Source organism: Mustela putorius, unplaced genomic scaffold (genome assembly GCF_011764305.1).
Source record: "Mustela putorius furo isolate JIRA1106 unplaced genomic scaffold, ASM1176430v1.1 tig00003853_pilon_pilon_pilon, whole genome shotgun sequence".
Lineage (NCBI taxonomy): Eukaryota > Metazoa > Chordata > Mammalia > Carnivora > Mustelidae > Mustela > Mustela putorius.
The window spans coordinates 54,381,918-54,405,023 of record NW_025422005.1 but is presented as its reverse complement, the minus strand read 5'-3'; the positions used below and the strand labels follow the sequence as shown (position 1 = coordinate 54,405,023).

The 23,106-nt window shown below is 39.6% G+C and overlaps 1 protein-coding gene across 18 annotated transcripts in view; it reads right to left on the bottom strand.

Moving 5' to 3' along the window:
- The window catches only part of SGIP1 (SH3GL interacting endocytic adaptor 1), a 214,293-nt gene that overhangs the window by 110,445 nt on the left and 80,742 nt on the right, over nt 1–23,106 (bottom strand). For 6 of the 18 annotated variants that reach the window (XM_004762955.3, XM_004762956.3, XM_045064689.1 and 3 more), the window contains exons 2-4: nt 14,702–14,765; nt 9,757–9,781; nt 3,032–3,088 (exon numbers count right to left, since the gene is read on the bottom strand). In XM_004762955.3, the coding sequence (XP_004763012.1) occupies nt 3,032–3,088; nt 9,757–9,781; nt 14,702–14,765 (146 nt within the window). Of the gene's footprint in view, nt 1–3,031; nt 3,089–6,729; nt 6,802–8,669; nt 8,754–9,756; nt 9,782–14,701; nt 14,766–23,106 lie in introns of all 18 variants that reach the window. The other 12 variants (XM_045064685.1, XM_045064684.1, XM_045064688.1 and 9 more) reach the window with 3 other exon arrangements.

Genomic DNA, 23,106 nt, shown 5'->3' with positions numbered 1-23,106 from the left:
GGAAGTATGCTTCAGGATAGACTGAGGGCAGAAGAAACTGGAGAAAGGAGATCTCATTCAAAATACTTGTGTCAATTCAGGGAGGATGTGCTAAGAGTACAGACCACGTTGGTGATGGTGGGAAGCGATGGGAAGTCCTTACAGAAAGGACTTTTGTTATAAGGATAAGCTTGGTTCTTTGTAACATCTGTCATGGGAGAAAAAGATGGGGAAAGGGTCAAGAAGACCCCAAGAGTTCTACTTTCAAGTCTTGACTGAACTGATTGTAACAGCAGAAAACTAACATTTTTAAAGGGAGGAAAGATTAAAAAAAGAGTTTGCATGATTGGGATTAGTATTACCACTTTTGAGTTCCTATTATATGTGAAGTGCTGTGACCCACACTTTATTTCACTGAACCTTCATAACAATACCATACAGAAAGAACTATTCCATTCACCAAGGAGGAAAGTAAGAGAAACAAGATGGCATTTCTCAAGGACACACACACTCGGCAAATGGCAGACCTGTGTGCCTTGACTCCAGGTATTTGAGACTATACCCTATCCCCTAGAAGGGTGAATGTGAAGCCATTCAAGGGTGGCTCTTCTAAAGGTGAAGTTATAGGCCTGGAAGTGAGAAAGGACAGAGCCAGAGAGAGATTTTGGAGTCACCGATGTTGTGAAAGTACCATGACCATGGAGAGAAAGAAGGCCTGAATGCTATGGGAAAGCCACCATTTCCTAAGCATTCATTGTCTCCCTCTTCAGTACTGAAGTTTACTTTTTTAAAAATGCAAGTGTGCTGAGGTCATTTCCCTGCTAAAAACTTGTCCCTGGCTTCTCACTGCACTTAGAATAAATGCCCAGTGCCTCTGTGTGGCCCACGGCTCAGGTCTGAGAGTCCCTTCCCTGATGCCCCTCAGCAGCACGGTCTTCTTTCCATTGTTAACTTTTATTTTCTGAATATACAAGCTCTTTCCCATTTCCGGGGTCCTCACAAATGCCATTCTCTCCACCTGGAATTCTCTTCCCTCACATGTGCAGCCAGTGAACCCCTTCTATACTTAAGGGCTCTGCTTAAAGGTCATATCCTCCCTGGGAGCCTTCCTTCTCTCACTTCTCTCTGCCAAAAGCAAGATGACATCATCTCTTAAGAATAAAACCTTTCTTATGACTTAGAGAAAGTGGTGTCTAATATAGAATTACCACAACAATTCCTTCATGACCTAATTAGTTTTCAGGACTGAAGGAATATGGGGGAAGTTATGCTTCATTTAAGGATTCACATGTTGACCAGAGATAGCATTAGAGTGTAGGGTTTAGATGTGTTAATATGTGATTTGATGAGTAATGTGGTATTTTTATTGTTATACTTCTTGTTTTCTTAGTGTATCCCAAAGGATAGAAATATTTTGCTTGTTTGCTTAGGGTATTTTTGTGTATTAAAGAATCCTGCAAAATACAAAAAAAAAATCTATCTAGATAAAGAAGGATTATCTCTGGGAATCTAAATCACATTTTCTTAATATTTAGTAGTTTCTCTTATAACATTAATTGTGAATTATTTGGATTTAGGGTAACATGGGAACTGGCATAGATTTTAGGGAGCTGGACTGCTAAAAATGTCTAAAAGGTCCCAATCTTGGGGAACAGATTTGAGAGGATCAGGTGATAGGGTTGACAGAGTGACATGCTTCAGAGTGGAGGGGTGGGAAGCATCAATAATTTAACCTGACCTAGCTTCAGCTTTCTTTTCTATGAAATGCAAATAATGTATTTGACTTTTAAGATGGTAAGGACTTCATAGCATTTAATATTATGACTGACTAATAGTGACTATCCAATAAGTGATGGTATTATTTATTGTAAAAATAAAATGATCATTAAGAAACGTGCAAAAGCTTTAACATCAAGATTAATTCTATGATAGGAGAGATTGGGTCAAGACATTCATGGATATACATGCAAAGGCATTTTGTAAGGTTGTGAACCTGCACACCTGCTATACAATAGAAATGATCTTTGATGTGAATATGATTTATATATTTTATATGATTAAAAATCCAAGAATGACTATGGCTGTTCTGTTGAGGTTGGTGGAGTAGGTGTTGATGATATAAATCAGTTTCTGGGGAAATCAGGTGGAGCGTTTAGGTCTCATCTGAGAGTCACCTTCACTCCCTGAAAGCAACAAGTGATTACCATTTGACCTAGGAAAGAGTCTGTACCTTGAGGCTCTAGTAATTGTTTTGTGCTAAGGTCTGAATGTTTGTGTTCCCCCAAAATTGATATGTTGAAATTCAAACCCCAAAGTGATGGTATTAGGAAGTGGGGCCTTTGGGAGGTGATTAGGGCATTGGGGAAGAGCCATCATAGTTGGGGTTAGTGCTCTTGCAAAAGAGATCCCAGTGAGGTTACAGCTAAAAGGGGCCATCTGTGAACCAGAAAGTGGGCCCTCAACCCAGACACACCAGATATGAAATTTGCTGGCACCATGACCATGAACTTCTCAGCATACACAACTGTTAGAAATAAATTTTTATTGCTTATAAGCCACTAAGTTATGGTATTTTTTGTTATAGCAGTCTGAATGGACTAAGACACTATGGAACCAAACCCCAGAAGTTAACTGACGTGACTTAAATCTCAAAGCCACTTAGAAAAAGAACCAGGATGGCAAAATCTGGAGATAATATTTTAAAAAGCTTTTTTTAAAAACACACATCACAGGCTAGGCAGGTACTAAAATAACCTGCAAATAATTAGCTCATTGAATTCTTTCAATAATGTTATAAAGTAACTACTGAGTTAATTTCTGCTGGTCTGCAAACAACCATCCCAACAACCATTCCATAGTTGATATATGGAAGGGCTAGGTTTTGAACCCAGTGTAACAGACTCTAGTGCTCTTAACCTCTGTACCACCTGAGTGTGTCAGGCACTGCCTAATGAGACAGAGAATGTTCACTTATTTCTATGTTCTATGAAAAGATCACCTCAACTCATTTTCAAATTGTGAAATAATAAAGAAAAAACAATCTGATACTCACGTATCTTTCCCAGTCAATTTCTGCATAAAATCCATTTGGTGCCCCATTGCTTTTCTTCTGCAATAAATTTGAAAATAAATTTAGAAGAGAAACATTTGAATTGAAAAAAAAAAAAAAGGAACAAAGAACACTTAACTCTTATCTGTATTTAGCAAGAGCTATCAAAATCCAGCACTGGAAAGACAAATTAGAGCAGCCTATTAAGCAACCACATTGGTGTAACTGAATGGTAAATTGAGCTGCCGTGACACTGCATAAAAGAGCTTACAGACTTATTTCACAAAAAACTGTAGGATTCCAAAGTGTAGAGATGGTAATAGCTATCTGTTTAAATTTTATTCAGTAACATTAGAAGTACCTACATTATAATTTAATCTTCTATACCTTCGGGGATATAATCTTATATATATATATGTGTATATACATATACATATATATGACATTTTGACTTCTATGTTGTTCTCATGTACAATTGTTCCCAACATGTCTAGAGAGTGTTCAAGTCATTAACTTATCTTCCTTTAGCTCCTGTAACACTGACTCAACTTTTCCCTAACCACCCCCTTGATAGAATGTAAAGAAAATCAACTGCAAGTTAATTTGGCTCCTTGGTATTAAAAATAGTATTGATCTTCTTTTCAAGTGGTCTTTCTTATCAAGTTATTAAAATAGGATTCAAGGATTGATTGTGGATTTCTGTTGTCTATGCGTTCTACACCTCCATGAGCATACATCATTGAAAGATGACTAGATATCAGAATTACTCTCTCTGGATTCTATTCAAGTTCTACTTTAGCACCTAGAATAATCATGATAATGGCCACAAGCACTTGAGCAAGGACGTGGCATCTTACATGTGGAAATTTCTAAGATTCCTCCCTTTTTGTGAGCAAAGAACAAAAACACAAATCAGGTTGGTAATGGAGAGTCCATTCAACAACATTCCTGTACTTAGCACATAGAACAATGGTATGTCACCAAGCACTAGCAGATCTTAGAACGGCACATGTCAAATGGTGAAGCATGAGGTGTGAGGACAGGACTTCTAATTTTACAATCACAGATAAAGTCCACTGGAACTACAATGGGAACAGCTAACACTGAATTTGACAAATAGGTAGGAGAAGTAAGCCTTTCGTGTATGCATGGCACTAGAAAAGCCAATTAGAGGCAACCCAGTAACCATTGTCATTGGTTAGTACTTTTTGGATGTTGGACTGGGCATTCTAAGAACAAGCAGTTTTATTACGGTGAACAGTGGGTAAGGCATAGATATTGTGTTCATGCTCCTCTCTTCCTCTACACCAGAGTGTGCAAATACAAGAACTCTGCTCTTCCAGCACCCAGGCACATAGGCTCTGTGACTCTCTTCTTTATTTTGCTCCTGACAAAGAGTATATACATACTTTGTCAGACTATACCATTTTAGGCCTTCTCACAGAATTGCCTTTATTGGATTAGTGTTTTGGTGATATTCTCCCTATTTTGAACAAAGGGAATTTTTAAAACCTGCCACATCAACCTTGTACCTCTACAAGCTATGCAGCTAAGGACATGGTCCATTACATAATGTGCTATCTAATAATAACAGATCTCTCCCATGGAGAATGGGCATGGTTCCTATTTTCTTTTTAAATTCCTACTTCACCAATCTGTTTCCAAATGACTTCTTTGCAAAATTCTCCAAATCTTTCTTAACAAGTATATTAATAAATTCAATATAGAAATTTAATTTATAATAATGGGAAATAAAATGAATTAAGTTGATTCCAAAGAACGAAACTCATGAATTTTGTGATCACTGTAGTATTATTATTAATATATATTTTGGTTCTTAAACAATTTTTCAAAACAAAGGATTGTTATCTAAAAACCAAACAGATTAGGTAAATTACTGTGTTCAATATTCCAGTTGGCTTCCATAATAGTCTCATCTCCATAACCAAAGCCCTTTACAACCCAGATAGTTTGTATGTTCAGCTAAATAAATAAATAAGTGTGTGTGCATACATGTGTGTGTGTGTATGTGTGTGTGTGTGTATGTGTGTGTGTGTGTATCTTTCCTGAGAACATATATTCAACATTATGGATAAAAGTTCCTGAATTTTCTAGACCTGGGCTGAGTGAAAATTTTCCCAGTTTCCATGGAAACTGGTATGGAAGATTGAGATGAAGAGAAAGTAAAACCTATAAAAAGAAAATTTCTTTAAACTAGGAACACTTTCAACACATATACCAAACACGAACAACAAGTCATAAACCATACATTTTGGGGCAGATTCACCACATATGCATGCGCACACACGGCTTTATCAGAGGAACTGATAATCTGGACTCATTCACACTAGCAGACTCTTACAGATATATTTGGTTTCACAAGTGGAAATCATCAAGTTAAAGATTGGCTAGAGGCTGGCTGAAATTCTTCTGGTCAAACCCCAAGAGAAAAAGCAATTCTCCTGGTTAAGCCACTGAAGCAAGGAAGAGCTCATACTAGTAAAAAGGAAGGGAATGGCTCTTTCAGTTGGAAAACACTGAGGAAGCAAGAAAGAATACAACTACAAAAATATCATTTAAACACTAGGCTTCATAGTAAAAGCAATATTGGATACTCAGTAACACATAAACAGTGATTTTTATCTTGGAGTTGAAGTTGTGTTTTCTTTTACTTCTTTCTTTTCTATATTTTTTTAAACCCTACATTAGCATAAGTAACTTTTCTAACTTGAATATATGACTCTGATCTAATTGAGGCTCGTATCAATGTTAGTCATGCTTTAATAGGTATTTTACTTTAGCCAGGCTTATTATCTGCTCTCAGATAATATGATGAGCTAAATCAATAAGTGTAGTAATAATTGGGTTCAATTATACCTTCGTCAAAGCTCTCAGTTTCCTCTGTGAATGCTCCTCTTTTCCAAGGTCAGCTCATGGCCACATAGTGTTCCTTGGACATGAAGTATTAAAAATACAGGGTATACTACCCAAATATTATCTTTTTGTCACTGAGGCAAGATTTGAATCACTTTGTAAATAATCCTACAGAATAGCACAGTTCAATAGAGCTGCCTGTGAGGATGAAAACATTTTGTATGTGCACTATCCAATATGGTAGCCACCCATCACAAGTAGCTATAGAGTACTTGAAATGTGGCAGGTGCCACCGAGGAACTGAATTTTGAATAGGCATATGTGGCTACCATATTGGACAACGCAGCAATAGCTACTATATGGTCTGGGCCTGGATCAGCAGCCCTGACTCACCATCCTTTGGTCAAGCGCATTGGTTCCCACAAGCCAGGGTCCTGCCAGATTCCTGATGTTACTGAGACAGTGCTTATCCTCACAAACGACTACTCATTTCATACGGTGATGTTCATATTATAGCCAAAGCTTCCTTATAGATAGCATAGTTTTTTAGAAATGTGAATCCCTCTCCTTTGCCTAAGACAAAGGAAACACATGTCTCTTTTATACCTGATCACTCTTTAAAAGTATTTTCAGACGTCAGCATCTAAGGTCTATATGGCTAATTTAAAAATTGGTCCTGGATATTCAAGAGTAATTTGGAAATACCTAAGAAAGTCTTCTTATTGATTAAATAAATGCTACTGCTTTCTTCAAGATTTCAAATTGGGATTTTACTCACTGTTTCTACAACCCCTTGGAAATGTTTAAACTAAAATCTGTGTCCTTACCGAAACTTTTTTTCCTCCTTCACGCGCACACTCTGCTTTGTTATTGTAGGGTGGTTCATGTGGGCTGGGCTGCTGGAATTGATTGTTTTCATGTAGAAAAAAGTTGTTAAAGGATCTGTTTGTTCTTCAAGACACATATAAATAATCACATGGAGTCAGCAAACATACCATCGAAGAAACAATTTCTAGGCCAAATCGTAGGGCCTACCAATCTTGGCAGGGTTCCTTAAGCAAAGAGTGGACTTTGGGGCCCATAATGAGGCTCTATTCAGCAGGCCAGTGTGGCTGGGCCAGGAGAAGAAGGGAAAAGAAGGAAGATGCATCCCAGGCACTAGGTTTTCCGCGGATCTAGTCCTCATTCAGCCAGTAACTTAATTTACAGGTAGAGAACAGACACAAGGACACACCGAAGAGACCCAATAAAAATGCTCCTATTTCCAATAGAAAGAAGTCTGACAAGTCTAGCTCTACCCTATCTTCCTCTTTATTGAAGCCTTGCTGAGTGTTGGCAATATGTACAGCGTGAACAGCTGCCAGCTCCAAATCTGGGCCTTTCCCTGCACAAGTGCTGGGGATGAGCAGAGATCTCCTTCCAGACGTGGTGTGACTCCCTGTGCTCCCAGTCTGTGTGCTTAGGAAAAAGTCTGAGTGCATCCTGCCCAAATTAGGGTTTGCCTCTGGGTTACAATGCACTGTCACACGCAGCTGTCTGAAGTCTCAGACATGACGATGGGCGGCTCTGCTGGGGATCACATTCACCAGTGGGAAGCGAGAAGAGCCCACCTTTATACACGCAGCCCTGCCACAAAGCCTCAGGAGACAAAGCCTCGAAAGCCTTGTCACCAGCGATGGGCTTCGTTAAGTTTTGGGAAACGCATTAAATAATAATTCGTACATGGAACTTATTGCGAAGCCATTTACAAGCCTTAAGCATGTGTACCATCTCCTGCAGTTTGCAGAACCACATCAGTGAAACCATTCCTTCCAGTGTCAGATACTTTTCAAAAGACAGTAATTTGGAAGCTAAATCAGCCAGGTAAAAGGTAAAAGAAAGTACGCCTGGGTTCAGAGACACAAGGTATTAAAGACATCAGACTGAGTGTGAAACAAAGTCCGATTGAGATCTCCAAGCACTGAATGCAAACAGAATCTTGGCCTCCTGTAGCACTGATGTGATAAGGAGTTCTCAAAATTTGGTGACCCCAGTAAATGAGGAATATTTGGGGAGTATTTCCAGATGGTAAAACTAGCATCTGGCTAATAATTTCTGGTACTTAGGAATCGTATATCCTGCTTCTGAGAACATGGCATTTATTTCGAATGGAGCCTTTTTTTTCCCCCCAAGCAGGTCTGCTTTATTTCCTGAGAAATCAAAATTAAGCAATTCCTCTTTCCTAAAATCACGCCCAGTGATATTTATGGCACTTCCAATTAGAGGACAAGGAGGGGACAATGGTTGATAAATAACTTTACGTGACTTGGAATAGTGGCAGGGAAAGAGAAGTTGGGGAACTCAGGTATAAAGCCCTGACTAGGGTCCACACATCCACAGAATCACGGCTGGGCTCTTTAATACAGCGCATACTTATAATTGCCAACTGCATGCCAGGGCTGCGTATTCTACCAGAGAATTAAACTGGTGGTCGCTAGAAGGGCAAAGAACACGGAGGTAGCGATGGGGCCTCAGAGACAATAAAGGGCCAGGGGATGAGGAGGTGGGGGAGGGCAGGAGGGGACAGGCTTCGGAGAAAAAAGGATAAGCCTGAGTGAGGGTGGCAGAGCGAGAGATGCAGGAGATAGCAGTCCAGCCTGGGAGCAGCGGGGACAGAAAGCAGAGAATAGCTACCAGAGGCTCGCTGAGGTGAGAATGAAGGGCACCAGAGAACCCAGGGAAGGGGCCAAGACAGAAGCAGAGAGAAGACATAGAAGCAAGAGAGTACCTGAGACAGAGTTAACGAGAGGGCTCTGAGCCAGAAGCAAGAGGTGAGGAGAAGCTGAGTCTTCTGGGTCTTTTTTTTCCCCTGCTGAATAGAGCCTTGATTATAGTGTTACCCAATGTCTGATCAATTTCAGTCTATTTTCTTAACATTTCATGGCAAGAACTACATGAATGCAAAAGGGACCCCAAAGCTCAGAACCTTGAGTTAAGTGTGGAAGAAAATCTTCTGCTGTCGCTGCAATTAATACCTTAATTTGGGTATAATAATATAAAGGGCGATTTTTCAAAAAAAAATATTTTTAACCACCAGATTTTAGTTCCCACTCCAGCCCAATGAGTCTAATGTGAGTCCATTTTTTTTTTTTTTTCAGTAACAGCTGTTCTTTTGAACCTTCTGAATAGGCATCTGATTTAGATTCTAAGGAAGTCATTTTAGAAGTTGGTACAGACTCCCATAATCTCAACTCCGATCAATCCAAGCCCATGTGCCACAGACTTCTTAAAAAAGCAAGAAATCTGGTGGCCCACAAGAAGTCAGAGTTACAGTTAAACCTAAACCCGGTGGAGACATTTTCCTCCTTCAGACTGTAAATTCAGGGATAAGTGGTTTTGAGACCATTCCCTACTTAGGAATTTAATGTAGAAAATGTATCTACAACTCAACTAAAGGGGAAAAGCTTCTTTCAATTTTATTGGATCTCAGCTCCATTATGACTTTGTGGTCTCTGTTGGAGAAAAACATTCTTACATAATGAGCTTTTATATCATTAAATTGGAAATGAAATAACAGTTAATGGTAGCAGCCCCTGTAGGAACTATCTGGCTTCTGACCCACCATATTGATGAGGTTTGCTTGCCTACTCTGGGGCAGGGTTTTAGGTGAATGCAATAAATAAGTTTAACTTGACCAAGACTTCATTTGTATGTCTCATGCAATTACTACAGAAAATTACAACAGCAAGAGGTCTGAAAAGTCATTTAGGCTATTCTCTCCCTCCAGAAAAAAAAGGGGGGGGGGTGCTTAAGAAATTTCAACATAGTATATATTGAAGTGCAAACCTACTGAAAATGGTCATTTAAATACTTACAATTCCATCTCTATCTGGTGAACCCCTGTAATGACAAGAAATGGGTAGCTATTAGGAAAAGGAATCATTCTTGCTACATAGACTAACGTATAACAGTAAGATTCACAAACAATCTCTTCCCCCTTTCCTACTTTCCCATTCCAGTGAACCCAGCTAATGAAGCCAAAATCAAAATAAATTGGTTGAATGATATTAGAGCATGGGATGTGTGTGTGTGTGTGTGTGTGTGGCGGCAGGGTGGGGGGTAGGTAGGGTGGGACAGATTGGTGTCCAAAAGGTTGGTGTCCAAAAGGCACGAGTTGCTGGTGCAATGTCTTGGTCCACTTTTGAGAGGGGAGTTTATTAAGAACCTGTCCCGCTCAGCTGACTCCATGTAACTACCACAAGGAACGTAAACTGACTTGCTGGCTCTCATCTTCTCTCCTGGGAGAGGTCCTGAATTTCCCCCTACAGAAACAAACTCCTATGGTGCCTTTCTCTTCACTTTGAGAATCTATATTTCCCCCCTATTTCTATACTTACCTGTTCCTTTGATTATAGGGGAGCAGGAAATAGAGGACAATGTCTGCTAAATGGCTCACACTGATGGCCAAAGTCCAGGATCGTTAATCCACTACTGTGGGGTAGTGCCTAGAAGTAAGGCTTGTGGAGTAGGATGAATCTGGGTGTCCAAATTCTACCACTTATTAGTTCTGTGACCTTGAATACATTACCTAATCTCTCTATGCTTGTTTAAATAAGATAGGGTATATAAAGAACTTATAATGAGTTCCTGACACATACTATTTACAAACATTCTTTTGTTATCATTTTTTTCCTCTTTCATGATATCTCCTCACTGAGAACACAAAACTGGCCACTCACAGTCCCATTAGACTTCCTAGCAAGTAATATGACCGTTACTCTGGGAAACTGAACAGGGGGAGCCAGAGCAAGGGAGAGGTGTGAGGATAATCACTGTCACTTTTTGATTTCCTATTTTAGCTAGAAAAATGTCATTCTATTAACAGGGAGATCAAGATTATGCTTAGGTGAGCACTTGCATTATTTGGAAGAAAAACTAAATGAGTGCTTGAGGGAGACCATGAAGTTTTGTGGAGTTTGGTGTAGTTGAAACTGTTTTTTATTCCTTATTGATTGGGTGGGGAGAGACAAGAGGGAGGGAGGAAGAGGGAAAAGAGAGAGAGAGATGCAGAGAGTTGGTGGCACATTCTTTGGGTTCTGAGATGGGATTCCCCTTTCCCAGTAACACCCCCTTCAAATTTAGCAGGATATCCCATTTGGATTACAAAATACTTGGGGGAGGGTACATCATTTTTCATAACCAGCTCTGTGTCTGCGTGGATGCAGACGTGAATCAGTGATACATGGGCTAGAAGCAGAAAGGACCCAGATTTTAGTTGACAGAAATCTTAGGGTCTTTGAACCTGGCTATGGGAATTAGTTGGTTCAAAGAAATTTCACCTAAAATAGAAGGGTAGGAAGATAAAAAATTGATAAAAGTTATCATTCACTGAACAAATGTTGAGTGCTTATAATGGGCCAGGCACTAGACTAGAATCAGGGGATGGAAATAATGAAGACATGCTCATCCTAAAAAGAATGAGACAGTTAAGTATATCCAGTGGGTTACCATGGGCACAATAAGCCCAGGTTGGATAAAAAGCACAGAGAAAAGTACGGACCCATACTCATCAAAACCAGCTTTCCCTTTTCAGATCTAAACACTGGGGGGAAAAATATACACTTCTTACTCAGGTAGTAAACCTGTGCTAAAGGCACTGAGAGAGAGGTGGTTGTATCAGCTTTGGGGCAGGATATATCCAAAGGCACTGACCCTTGTGGGGATGTCTTTGCAGGCAGCAAGTCTTAGATGTAGAGAAGACAAGGCTCTGGAGAAAGGCCTGACTGAGGCGTTGCCCACTATGGGTCAAAGTACAAGTGTGTATCAACAGGGAATCTAAATGAGAGGCCACTTAACTTCATGCATATTGCAGCTATAAGGATGGCATTTCAAAAATTTTAATCAGAAACACTGTAATTGTGCATGCCAGCATTGGGTCCTGTTCTGCCTTTGTCTTTACCATTGATGGAATGAGGCTGGTGCTTGCTAGCATGGCGGCAGTGAGTGTAGCAGCGACAATCACTGACTGTAGTGCCAGACCGCCTGGATTCAGTCAACTCAGATGCCTAACTGCGTCACCTTGGGCAAGTCATTTCACCCTTTGATGTCTCAGTTTCCTCATCTACTAAATATCCATGAAACTGGCAAATACCCCATAGGCCTATTAAAGGATTCGATAAGTTAATAGGAGTGAAGAGCCTGGAATAGTGCCTAGAATATAGAAAACACTCTTGAAATGCTATCTAGAATAAAATTATTATACAATTTGACCTAGAGTGGGGAGTAATGTTAGCAGTCTCAGACTCTTGAATGTGTTTCCAGTTCATTTCCTAACCCCTTTTTACAAAGTTTTAGATGTATTTTAAATTTTTTTTTCCTTTTAACAGCAGATCCCTCATAATTACCGACGTCTCTTTTAAAACTAATCATCTACCTCAGGACCTTTGTGTCTATTTTAGAAGTGTCAGTTACCCCTTGCAACCACTGCCCCTTCTCTTTACTCTGGTACTGGTCTTGATGATAATTTTGCCCATCTAGTCTTTTTCTTCTGAGTGATAAAGAGTGGACACTTGTTTCTGGACTGGAATACTGGCTCCAAGTCTTACTTTCCAAATAGTCTTCAGAGAGTTACCTAATCCCTTTTGGCATTGATTTCTCCTCTCTAAATTGAGATATTACTTCTGACTTTATTGAATCACCCTGACGTTTAAAAAGGATATCAGTGCATAGAAAATACCCAGCACAGGGCCTGCCGGGGACTTAGGACCGGCTCGCTCCTTTCCTCTCTCGGCCACCGTAACAATGATCAAATCAGGGAGTGCTGGTCCTAAGCCCACTGTCTGTCTAAGGAGGTTGAATCAGCTGGAGCTGGGGCTGGCCACTCACTGTGGCAGGTTGCTTGGCAACCCTCACAGAGCTGTGACCGTCCTGAAAACGGTTTGCATCAACAAGCTTTCGATGACTGCAGATGAACCGAAGCATTGCCTAAACCTGAAGGGATAGCAAATTGCCAGAACATCTTCTCAACCTTTGGCAAGGATGATGTATGACCCAATTAGAGAGCAGCGGTTCATGAAAAGCAAAGGTTTCCACTAAACAGCCTGTCCTTTGGCCATTATCACTGGTAGAACTAGTTGATGGCTAATTTGCTATCATGGAAGTAATCTGGGGGGCTCAAATGATAAGAAGTTAAGAAGAGATGGTTAGGATTTTATAAGCACGTGTCTTGAGAGGGTGCTTCAGAGAGATATAGGGTGTCTACCCAAAGCTTTGAGTAGTTTCCTTATTTTCACACCTTTAGAAATGACGATGAAGAGCAATGCTTTGGCCACTTGCAAATTAGCTCAGCCTGCCCTGGGGAGGTTGTATGATTCCTTTCCCCTTTTGAGGGAGATTTTTTTTTCCTTTTGAACTTTCTTCACATAGCAGAGACTGTGTAAGCTGTTACAGACACTGCCTTCAAAGAAAAATGGTTTAGAGTTGTTTGCTAATGATGTTCTCCTGAGATGTGTCCACTAATGTCCCACATAAGACGCGGCACATAGTAGGTGATGACAGATGTCACTGAGAGATGAACTGGGACAGTGTCTGGCCCTTTAGGGGAGTCAGATTCCATGTAGTGTAAACTGAGGCCCAGGAAAGGAAAATCGATCCCAAAGGCCAAGGAGCTGTGGGCAGCACTGGAATGAGAGCCCCAGTCTTCTGCTTCTGGTGAAAGTACCAACCCCAATTCTGTCTGGTTAATTCCTAGAAAATGACAATTTCTTAAGAAGTATTGGAGATTATATAATTCTCAGAAATACATTCCTAATTTAATCATTTGAAAAATTTGCAGGGCTAGGGTAAATGTAATTTCTATGCGATAATTATTTGTCTAAAGAAAAGCATAAACAACAGGTAAGAACAGGAAATTTTAACATGTGAGATCTAGACACACACACAAAAAGTAGCTTCCTCCCCTTACAAAATTCTTTGCACCATCTGGTTTAAAAGCCTTCAAGGCTTCAAGATTGCCCCTTGCCTAAGGAAGGAAGCCCAGACACCTCAGCCTGGCTCTTAAAGACCTTTCTAACTGCTCCTGACGTCCTTTTTAGCTTTGACATCCATTCCCACCTTTCCCTGTAGCCATCAGGTTGACAAACAGTCCTGGCTATCTTGTCCTGAACACCTACTTGACTTTCCCATCTCTCTGCTTTGGCAGTTGTTCCCTTTGCCTGTCTTCATCTTCTCCAAGTCCAAACTCAAGGCTCATCCCTCTCTGAGATTCCACTGATCATCTGCCCAAACGTGAGTTTACCCTCCCTCAAATTTCCATGAAATTTCATTTTTAATTGCCCATATGCAACTTACCACATATTAATTCATATTAGTAAGAATCAGACCAGCATCCGCTGCCATTTACTGAGTGTTTACTAAGTACTGGGTACCAAATGAGGCATTTCAACTATGTTATCTCATTTTGTTATATGAAAGATATTTCTTTGGTATGGTAGCTGTTTTATCCCACGATTTAGGAGTTCTTGGAGGACAAGGACACAGAGCAGTGTTTGGATCTTGTGCTCAAATTTATGCATGATAAAAATGTACAGAATGAAAACCTAAAGGTGAGAAATAAAGGTAGTGCTCTCCAGTTTCACCTGTGTCCCCAGAACTATTGATCTCCCCATTTTTTAACGTTCTTTTGAGGATTCTAGCTGAATAAGAGGTTTAACGGGCCCTTTATTCTGATGTGCAGCTGACCACCCCAGATGTGCGTTTCCACATGGCCATGTGTGGTCCCTCAGCTGCAGCTGAGCGCTTGTGCCCTCCCAAAGTACATACGTCGAATCAGTGTCCTTTTCTTTCTTCCGTATTCCAAAGGCCTTCCTTGTACGTTTTTTCAATCCTGTGGGAAAACAACAAAGGGTCAAGGAAATCTATTTTCTATTTGAGTGTTCCTAGCAACATTCAAGGGAATGATATTTCAAGTTCCGACACCAGTTAAATTTGAACGTTCAAAAAGCAATGAAAATTTTTTCATTGGTATGTATGTGTCTGTGTGTGTGCACGTGCATATGACTCATTATTATTTCTGACAGATGTTTATCAAAGACTCAGCACTCTAAATTCTTAGCACTCTGAACTACCTGAGAGAAAAGGAGAACAGGGCCAGATATAGAAAAGATTGCAAGCTTTTCTTAGATCATTGTTATTCAACACCAAATTGGTCTTTTGCCAAGAAACTAAATCATAGATTTAGATGAAGAGGAGTTTTGGGGTGAGACATATTTCTGAGACTAGGACAATTCCAAAACACAGGTCACGTGAACCATAACAAGAGAGCTACATCCATCGGACACATCTTGTGTCCCATAAACCCAACTAATCGTTTTCTACATCCTCAATTTTGTGCCAAGACTGGTTATTAGCCATTCTCTGGACATATCCCAACATCTGTACTCCAGTATCTCTTTCTTCTATATGTGGGTCTTACCTCTGGTTGAAGTGCTTTTCCTATTTAGATATTTAGAACTTTAACTCATCCTTCAAGGCCCAGCCAAATGCCGCCTCCTTTGTGAGGACCTCGCAGTCCTAGTGGTGTCAGAAACTGACAATTCCATGACCCATCCCCCCCGCAAAATGTTGCTCTTAGATGTATTATAATATATCAAACTGTTCCACTTAGCTCTTATGTCAATTTCCCACATAAGCTGTGAGCTTTTCTAGGACAGAGGCCAGTATCCCTTCTATATGTTCCCTACATATACATCTGGTACCTAGTATAGGTACCAGATAGTCTTTGTGGATTTAAAATACCTTCCAGAAAACATCACTCAAGCAGTATTGGGGTAACAAGACCCCCTTCTTCCATCTTGGACAAACCAAACACAATCTTGGTTCTTCCATTTTTATCCTATCAAGGCTCTATTTGGGATTCCTATTTCCTACATGTTTCATAGTCACATATGTGGATTGTGGGTTTTTTTTAAATTTTATTTTTTCTGTGTTCCAAGATTAATTGTTTATGCACCACACCCAGGGCTCCATGCAGTATCACACGCCCTCCTTAATACCCACCACCAGGCTCACCCATTCCCCCACCCCTCCCTTCCAAAACCCTCAGTTTGTTTCTCAGAGTCCATAATCTCTCATGGTTCATTTTCCCCTCTGATTTATCCTAATTTACTTTTCCTTTCCTTCTCCTAATGTCCTCCATGTTATTCCTTATGCTCCACTAGTAAGTGAAACCATATGATAATTGACTCTCTCTGCTTGATTTATTTCACTCAGCATAATCTCCTCCAGTCCTGTTGATACAAAAGTTGGGTATTCATCCTTTCTGATGGAGCAGTAATATTCCATTGACTATATGGAGCATATCTTATTTATCCATCCACCTGTGGAAGGGCATCTTGGCTCTATCCACAGTTTGGTGATTGTGGCCATTGCTGCTATGAACATTGGGGTACATATGGCCCTTTTTTTTCACTACATCTGTATTTTGGGGGCAAATGCCCAGTAGTGCAATTGCAGGGTCATATGGTAGCTCTATTTTTAATTTCTTAAGGCATCTCCACACTGTTTCCCAAAGTGATTGCACCAACTTGCATTCCCACTAAGAGTTTAAGAGGGTTCCTCTTTCACCACATCCTCTCCAACACTTGTTGTTTCCTGTCCTGATCATTTTGGCCATTCTAATGGGTGTAATGTATCTCAATGAGATTTTGATGTGAATTTCCCTAATGGCTGCTGCTGATGAACATTTTTTCATGTGTCTGTTAGCCATTTGTATGTCTTCTTTGGAGAAATGTCTGTTTATGTCTTCTGCCCACTTTTTGACATGATTATCTGTTCTTTGGGTATTGAGTTTGAGGAGTTCTTTATAGATCTTGGATAACACAACAAGCATGCCTACTCTCACCACTGTTGTTCAAAATAGTACTAGAAGTCCTAGCAGTAGCAATCAGACAACAAAAAGAAATAAAAGGTATTCAAATTGGGAAAGAAGAAATCAAACTCTCTCTCTTCGCAGATGACATGATATTTTATATGGAAAACCCAAAAGATTCCAGCCCAAACTACTAGAACTCATACAGCAATTCAGTAATGTGACAAGATAAAAAATCAATGCACAGAAATCAGTTGCTCTTATACACTAACAATGAAAATACAGAAAGGGAAATTAGAGAATCGATTCCGTTTCCTATAGCACCAAGAACCATAAGATACGGGGCAGCTGGGTGGCTCAGAGGGTTAAGCCTCTGCCTTCAGCTCAGGTCATGATCTCGGGGTCCTGGGATTGATCCCCACATTGGGCTCTCTTCTCAGCGGTGAGCCTGCTCCCCCCGACCCGCCTGCCTCTCTGCCTACTTGTGATCTGTCTCTCTCTGTCAAATAAATAAATAAAGTCTTAAAAACAAACAAACAAACAAACAAACAAACCATAAGATACCTTGAAAAAAACTAACCAAAGAGGTAAAGGATCTGTACTGGAGGAACTACAGAACACTCATGAAAGAAATTGAAGAAGACATAAAAAGATGGAAAAGCAGTCCATGTTCTTGGATTGGAAGAATAAACATTGCTAAAATGTCTGTACTGCCCAGAGCCATCTATACTTTCAATGTCATCCCAATCAAAATTCCACCAGCATTTTTCAAAGTGCTAGATCAAACAATCCTTAAATTTGTATGGAGCCAGAAAAGATCCCAAATTGCTACAGAAATGTTGAAAAAGAAAAACAAAGCTGGGGCATCACGTTGCCTGATTTCAAGCTTCACTATAAAGCTGTGATCACCAAGACAGCATGGTACTGGCACAAAAACAAACACATTGACCAACGGAACAGAGTAGAGAGTTCAGACATGTACCCTCAACTCTTTGGTCAAGCAATCTTTGACAAAACAGGAAAAAATATCCAGTGGAAAAAAAGACAGTCTCTTCACTAATTGGTGCTGGGAAATTTGGACAGCTATGTATAGAAGAATGAAATTTGAACATTCTCTTCCACCATTCACAAAGATAAATTCAAATGGATGAAAGACCTCAATGTGAGTCAGGAATCTATCAAAATCCTAGAGGAGAACATGGGAAATAACCTTGTTGACATTGGACACAGCTTCTTTCAAGACATGTCTCCAAAGGCAAAGGAAACAAAAGTGAAAATGAACTTTGGGGACTTCATCAAAATAAAAACCTTCTGTACAGCAAAGGAACACTCAACAAAACAAAGAGGCAACCCACAGAATGGGAGAAGATATTCAGAAATGACATTACAGACAAAGTGGCTTGCGTTTCTTAGTATCATTCAGATATACTAAATGCCTCTGTATTTCAATACCTTAGACTTGTTGGGTGCGTAGGTGGCTCTGTTGGTTAAGTGTGTGACTCCTGATTTCAGCTCAGGTCAGGATCTTAGGGTGGGTAAGATTGAGCCCTTCATCAAGCTCCAAACAGTCCTGTATTGAGCCCTGCATTGGGTCTCAAGCTCAGCAGAGTCTGCTTGAGATTCTCTTTCCCTCTGTCCCTCCCCCTACTTGTGCACCAACACACACTCTCTCTCTCTCTTAAAAAATAAATAAATATTTAAAACAAAAACAAAACCCTTAGACTTGCTACTGGTGGTTTGGAAAGTCTTTTTGACAAATTGGAACTGGAAAAGTCCCTGAATTTCAGGATTTGTTTGGCACTAACAGGTGGAACAAAGGGAAAAACATTGACAGAATCAGAGACTTGATGACACCTTCTTCCAAAACATGTGAGTCAGCCCAAACTGCTCAGATTATCTGAGTTATTCATTATCAGGCTCTCAGGATTCTACTCATATGTAATCCCCAAAATGTCTCTATTCAATCTAATTTTGTATTTTAATAGTCATTCTGTTTAAGATCCCTAGGTTTTCAAAATGTCAATGTTTGTTTAAAAAAGACCTCTTCCCACATTAGGCTAAGCTCTTCTTCATTAGTCTTCTTCACATGACTTTATAGGAAAACTTACTGACATTTAAAACTACCCACCCATAATATCTAGGAACACCTTCTCCTCATTCATTTTCAATTTGAATTGTTAAAAACTTTCTTCCTTCTCACCTCTAATTGCCTTATCCCCTTATAGGAAAAATACAGTGACAATCATCATTTCCTTGTCATAATTTTTCTTGGGTTCAAGTCTCTTAACTGGCCTCTCCACGCTTTTAATTCAGGTTTGGGGTCACAAGGAATGCTATACTTCATCAATCACTACTGATTTCTATAGGACTATAATACAAAAGCTATCATTATTTTATGTATTCAAGTCATTTCATTTTCTGTAATTTGACCATGAGATGAGAGATAGCATGCTCTACCAAATAGATCAGAAAATACACATAAGTTCCAGTAACTCTTGTATTAAATTAGTAACAGAACAGGCAATAGTAGTTTTCCATAAGCTCTGTCCTGTTTTTGACCACCAAATTTGGACAACAGCCAACATGAACTAGGTCATGAACATCAATGAACTGTCCATTTTCCAGTGAAATGTGCACTGGATCAGGATTCAGGAGAAAGAGTCCATTTCCGGCATCATTTTTATTAAAAAAAAGATTTCATTTATTTACTTTAGAGATAATTAGAGTGGGTGGAAGGTCAGAGGGAACAGGACAAGTAGAATCTGCACTGAGTGTGGAGCCAAACATGGGGCTTGATCTCACAACTCTGAAATCATGACCTGAGCTGAAACCAAGAATCAGAAGCTTAACTGACTGAGTCACCTAGGTGCCCCCAACATCATTTTTAAGTACATAGTTTAATATAAGTTATATTTCTTTGTGTTTCAACCTCTCAGTCTACAATAAATCAGTCAATATTAAGGGATGAAAGAATTTGCCCACATTCACAAAATCCTATGCCAATCTGTAATTTTAATTTCACAGAAAGTTATATTTCCTGTACCTAGAATACATTCCTATATATGGAATATATAGAGGAATATACTAGATGTGACAGTCCAAAAAAACAGAACTAATCAAGTGTCAAATAAAACACTGGAAACATCTTTGCCCCTTGAGAAGTGGAAAGATTTGAGAAATTTGGGAAATTATGAAGATAATTCTAAAAGACTAATGCAACAAAGTAATGAGATTTAGAAGTTATTTATATCTTAAAAGCTACTTGAGATGATCCAGGAAGAAAAACAATCATACCAACTGTGTTAAAAGTAAATGTACATGTGTAATAATGACTTTTGAGAGTTCATTAAAAAATATTCCAAGAAATTTTTTGAAAGAGAGTAATAATAGTCAAAAATCATATAGGAATAACAAATTCAAGACATTATGTCTGATAATCTAATAAGCTTCAGAAACACAACAGCCACTTCTGATTCCAGAACTTCATAAAAATTTTAAAGTCAATTTCTACAGTAGAATTGTTTTTAGGCTGGGTCATGAGTATTTGTCAACTATACTTTACAAAAATAGGGGGTGGATCACTTGTTTTTAAGAAATAAACTATTCCCTTGTCAATACCAAAACAAAGAGCTATCAAGAGAAAGAACTTTTTGTCTTGATGATCTTGGGCAACGGTTCTCTTCCAAGTAGCAGAAGTGAGAATGCCCTCTTGCAGAACTGCAATCTTGGGTCAGTCACAGATGAAGTGTAGCCTGTGTCTCTAGCTCCTCTCCACCTAATTTAGATTTCTTTTAGTTTCCTTCTGTATTATGATAGGAGTCAGTCGTGTCTGGGAACAACAACAAAATTGAAAAGAAACTGATTTTCTAAGAGGGTGGGAAAGCTCATTTCAAAATAGGCCGTCCTGGATACGATGTTACCAGATAATAAAATAAAGCAGTAGGCACACAAATTGACAATAGTGATAGCACAAACACAAAATACAGAAGAAGTTGTTTTATCACTTCAACATTATTGGCTACCATTACTGAGGTTCTATTTATGGACCAGCTGCTTTGCATCTATGTGAAAAAGTAAGGGGGGTTTTCTTCTCAAATGATGATGAGCCTGAGGGTGGCCTCGGTTAGGTTTTATTATCACCATCTCCAGGGAGGAAATTGGAGGCTCCTTTACTCCTACTGCTTCCCAGATGCTGAAATTCTTCAGGACTTTGTCCTAGGTTCCTCTACACTCTCTCCCTGGGACAATCACGTGGTTTCACTTTCCCTCTATATGTAAATGAACCCTGAATCTATAGGTCAAGCCCAATACTATCTCATAGGTTTCTGAATATATAATACTTGTTACACTTAAGCTTCTATAAATAGATGTCAGATGTCTTCAAAAGCCTTTAGGCTCCACTTAGACATATGCAATTAAGCCCATAAAAGAATGTCTGATCATTTAGTTTACAATCATTTTCTGAATAAAATTCCTCTTAAAATGAAATGGTTCTCATAGTGACAGATGGTAACAACACTTACTGTGGTAAACACTGCATAATACATGGAATTGTCAAACCACTATGTTGCACACCTGAAACTAACGTAGCATTGTATGTCAACTGTACTATCATTATAATATTACAATAATAAAATTATTGTGCTATTCGATAATTAAAAAATTAATGGAATATTTCTCCAGCGATAAATGGATAGATAAAATGTGGTTTGCCCATATGTAAAATATATTTCTTATGACAGGTCCAGAAAGTTTGAAAGTATTTTTTCAAACTTAAAAAAACCCTTTAAACTTAAAACACAAGTTGGGTTTACTAGTGTTTTTCTTGAAACTTCCCTGAGATAATTAAAAAAAAAAAAAGAAAGAAAATCAAGATACCTTAAAACTTCCTGGCTTTAAGGGTACACAACTCTGTAGATAAAGAAAAAATAGTACAGCAGAAAAATATTACCTTTATCCATTTTCTTTCCTCCTGAGTACAGCTGTTCTATAGGAATTCATTAAACAAATACTAAATTCTGAATTTGACCCTTTAAAGGCTACAAAAACAAAATTGTTCAGAGGAGACTTCCAAAAAGAGTAATTTGGACTCTGTATTAATGTTAATGTATGTCAAACATCAAAATCAGAACCTCCAGGGTTTGCGCTTGCTTGGTTTTATGTCTTCTGCTTTATCATTTTTTTTTAAATCGCACTTGAAATATTTCTCTCCCTAAAAGTGAAGACTGGTCCTATCGATGGACAAGTTGAGGCAACGGTCCTGGAACTGAGTCCAGAGAAGGAGACATCAAGGAGTGAAAATCCTCTAGGCTGGAGCTGAGGACCAGCCACACAGAACACACAGAGACTTGTCCTGCCACATGGGAGATGTAACTGGAGCGCCCTGCCATTGACCTCTTCCTTTCTGACCTCGTCTAGAATTCCTGCCGTTCTACTGCTAGCTGGTAGGACAACAACAAGGAGAGGCTGAACTTAGAACAGTCATTGTCCTATCAGCACGTTTACAGCTACTGGCTTATCCCCCGAAGGGGCTGAGATGGGCAGACAACTGGGAAGGGTGCAGTAGACTGGAGAGGAGCCAAGGGCAAAGCCAGGTTCTAACACTAGGGGAGAGTGGGCCTGTGGGGTGAGGAGGACACAATCTGTGTATTTGGTTGTTGGGAGAAAGAGCTCCTTGGAAGGCATTACTTTTTGGTTACCTTCTTCACTCATCTCACAATCTTGTTTATGTGGCTTTCACTGATAACTCTTCATTGTGTTAAGATACTCATATAAACATATTGCCTATGAAATTATTGAGAAGGCACTACTTTTGGAGATCATCTTCCTGGGGTGTACTTGGTTCTTCCACTTCCACCTCTCCCAAAACGGCTTCTGAGCAGAGCTTGGACAAGGCAAGTCCTGGGCGTAAAGCCAGCTCTAGAGCGATCTATTGGTCTGGAAGAAGAAGGAGCAAGAGGAAGAGCGGTGGCAGGGACAGCTGCTTCAGGCTGTTATATAAAACACAGTTCATGGAGAAACATAGATCATGCCCTCATGTATCTCCCCAGGAGCCTGAACATGTTGCCTCCCAGAAACACAAGCAGGAGACACAGCAGAAAGAATCAGAACGCATGGCATTTGGAATCCAAAGACAAGGGATCAAACCCCAACCTGACCTATTGGTGGCTGTCACTGGCAGCAAAACTTATAGAGAAGCTAAGAGGCCCGTGTTATTTATTTATTTTTTTAAGATTTTATTTATTTATTTGACAGAAAGATCACAGGTAGGCAGAGAGGCAGGCAGAGAGAGAGGGGGAAGCGGGCTCCCTGCTGAGCAGAGGGCTCAATGCAGGGCTTGATCCCAGGACCCTGAGAG